The 3,019-nt window shown below is 37.8% G+C and overlaps 1 protein-coding gene across 1 annotated transcript in view; it reads right to left on the bottom strand.

Moving 5' to 3' along the window:
* LOC118405049 (neprilysin-like) overlaps positions 1-3,019 on the bottom strand; it is a 29,053-nt gene that overhangs the window by 12,803 nt on the left and 13,231 nt on the right. Inside the window, exons 12-13 of the mRNA XM_035804449.1 lie at positions 2,267-2,486; positions 901-999 (exon numbers count right to left, since the gene is read on the bottom strand). Coding sequence (XP_035660342.1) covers positions 901-999; positions 2,267-2,486 — 319 coding nt within the window. The remainder of the gene's footprint in view (positions 1-900; positions 1,000-2,266; positions 2,487-3,019) is intronic.

Here is a 3,019-nt window from a genome sequence, read left to right as displayed (position 1 = left end):
TTAGACATCTAGGTAATAAGATAAGCCAACGCTTGTGTAGCTGTTAGTAACAGAGCCATACTCCACTATGTTCATTATGAGATTGTCGACAAGAGATAGTTATCGATAATATGAACATGAAGAAGAAGTTTATTACGCAACGATCGTACACGGTACAATGTATGGCAAAAAAGAAGAAACAAACTTATCATCCTAATTACTAAATCAAGTATTAAACATAGTACATGTGCAGATTATGAATATAGAATGAAATTTGACATCCTAATTTCTAGAACCATAAGAGCTAGCCTAAATCATTGATATTGTACTACAATCGAGTGGGGCTAATTATGAGTTTCGGCATTTTTCTTATGACAAAGCAGTCTTTTATATATTTACCTATTTTAGCATTGTGGGAGTTGTTACATCTGAATATATAATCAAATCTGCCTGTAGCATTGAGTCTCTTAAAATCTGTTGTATTTGATTCGAGGAATGTGAATAACTAATTACGTGAAACATTGTTCCTACTTCACATCATGACAAAGTGAAATTCATCTTCAATCTGCTTTGGACAGAATGGGCAAAACCTTTAGTCAGAGGCTACATTATGATGTCTACCTGAGAAGTGTACAAAGCGGAAATAAACTTAGTTCAGTAGTTCTGTTCTGATATAGATGACACAAGGGTGCAATGTATCTGGCTGAAACTAGACTTTCTTGTTACAAAATGCGACAGCAGTTCTGAGGACTGCAACATTCTCCAAGAGTGTAAATGATAGCAAAACGACAATATTTGGGATCCGAATCCTCACCCACAGACTCGTTGTTTTGAATTTCGCTTATCTGAGTCATTATAACCATTGGGCTACACAGACTACAGAGGCGTATTTGAATTATATATTAGGTACATCAACTTAACCTTTTCAGCGGCGACAACTTTGGTGTCCTCGTCCATCCAGTCGTTCTCTGTCAGCAGTTCCAGGAACGCGTGGTGGATGTAGTCTATCATAACCTCCGCCTGAATGGGGAAGGAGGTAAAATGGATTGTTAATATTGTAGGATGTAATGTAAGAGATTACGAAAAGAATTTTTTTAGATACTGTAGTTCAAAAGCTGTTGAAAATACGAAACGCATTTTAGCTCCAATTGTCCATTGAACTACGATGAAAGGATCGCATTGAAGTCTCCATGCCCAGACTTTTCCACAGTCACAACAAACCGAATGATGTTGATGAAGACAAAAGTATGAAGGCCTGATAGCTTGAACAAATAAAACAAATTGGCTATGCATATTTTAGGGCTTTCAATCACTTAAAATGTGGATTCAGTAGTATTTATCGATGTATATCTTCCTCTTTGATTCTATTTTACCCTCTTTGATGTGAGGATGATATTCATAGTAAAAATGTCAATGCTTAACTTTCTTTTAAAACAAGTAAACTCGGATCAAATTTTAAGCGAACTGCTGTTGCCTTCTTCAAATGACTTGGTCATCAGTATTGATCCTGAAGAAGTTGACAGTGGTCGCTGAATTTGATCCGTGTGTGCTTTTGTGTTAGAAAAAGTTGGTATTGTACTATGATGATTCCTACCAAAACAGATTAGCTTCCATGATGTTATGATATTCATTCCACCAAATATACCACCGGCCTAAAACTTGGATCGGGACAATAAAAATAATGGATTGGTATCTTTGTTTTTCGCTTGACCATATTAAGAGGGGGGGGGGGGGGTTGGGGTTGTGGCGGGCCAACTTTGATGTCCTATAACGCCAGAACGGCTTATGCTAAAGCCACTCAATTTAATGAGTTTTCCTAAAAAATTGTTGACAACAATTTCACGAAGTTTGACAAATTTTCACGTTTTCGTATTGCCATGGCAACCGTTTGTTGAAAGGCAGTTTTGCCAAAAATCGCTAATTTCGGTTCTAACAATGTATTTTCCACATTTATGTACTATATTACTGCTATTTTGTTACATTAATAGAACCTTATGTTATTTTGAATATCTTTCATAATTAGATATGCAAAAATTATGCTTATTTGATGACGCCATCAGCCCAAAATCCAAGATGGCGGACCGTGTGGCCAGATCAAGAATAAATAGCTTATTATCCCATAGAGTTTGTAATACCTGGTATTTTTTTATCAAAAACCATCTATTTAGACTATTTTCAACGCTTTTTGTGATTATTTGTTGCAAAAAAAGTATTGATGATACTTCTCAAATCTTTGAATCCCCGGTGTTAGAAACAAACTTAGTTAAGAAAACAGGACACCACACACCTTGTCCTTGCTGCTCTCCTCGAAGTATCGGAGCAGGTACATCCGGCTCACAGCGGTACCCATGATGCTGTTCGTGCGCCCCACGCAGGTCGTCCATCTTGCCGACGGCTCGGTCCCGAACACCACTCGGTTAAACTCGTCCCTAATCGCCAGAAACTCCGAGCCGAGGTACGACACGCGATTCCGTACCATTCGCCAGATAATGTAGTTAGCTATAGTCCTGAGGATATGAAAAATCGTGGTTTAATGGTTCAATCCAAAAGGAAACGCATTGCATTTTTGCAAGGTAGTATAGACGTAATGACTATCAGCCCCTGAGAGTGAAATAATGTGTAGCTTGGGATGTGTATCTCAATTGAAGTATTGTTTCTTTCTATACAATGTATTTGTGACTTTCTACGTCTTATGAACGATTTTTTAATCCTTTAACATTCCATCCCACTTTGTTCATGCCCAATGGGATGTGACTCATTTGACTTTGACGTAAGCATTTTCCGCCATGTTGGATTGTTAGGTTGTCGGGTGAATGATAAATTTGTGTTTATGTGACTATAGACGTATAGAAGTATATCAGTTTAGTTAGCAAGTAGACCAAGAGTATTGTCCAAGCAGAGGTTAGTCTCTGACTGTTTTTGACGTGTTTAAGGCGATTTCGTCGGGCTTTCTTGTTTGTCCTCTTTTCCACCAGCCGAAGTCGAACTTCTGCTTGGTAGATAAAATATTAAGGAAAGAATAAGTTGATTGCGTCTGAGG

Source organism: Branchiostoma floridae, chromosome 17 (assembly GCF_000003815.2).
Source record: "Branchiostoma floridae strain S238N-H82 chromosome 17, Bfl_VNyyK, whole genome shotgun sequence".
NCBI lineage: Eukaryota > Metazoa > Chordata > Leptocardii > Amphioxiformes > Branchiostomatidae > Branchiostoma > Branchiostoma floridae.
This window is presented reverse-complemented; position numbering and strand designations above follow the sequence as displayed.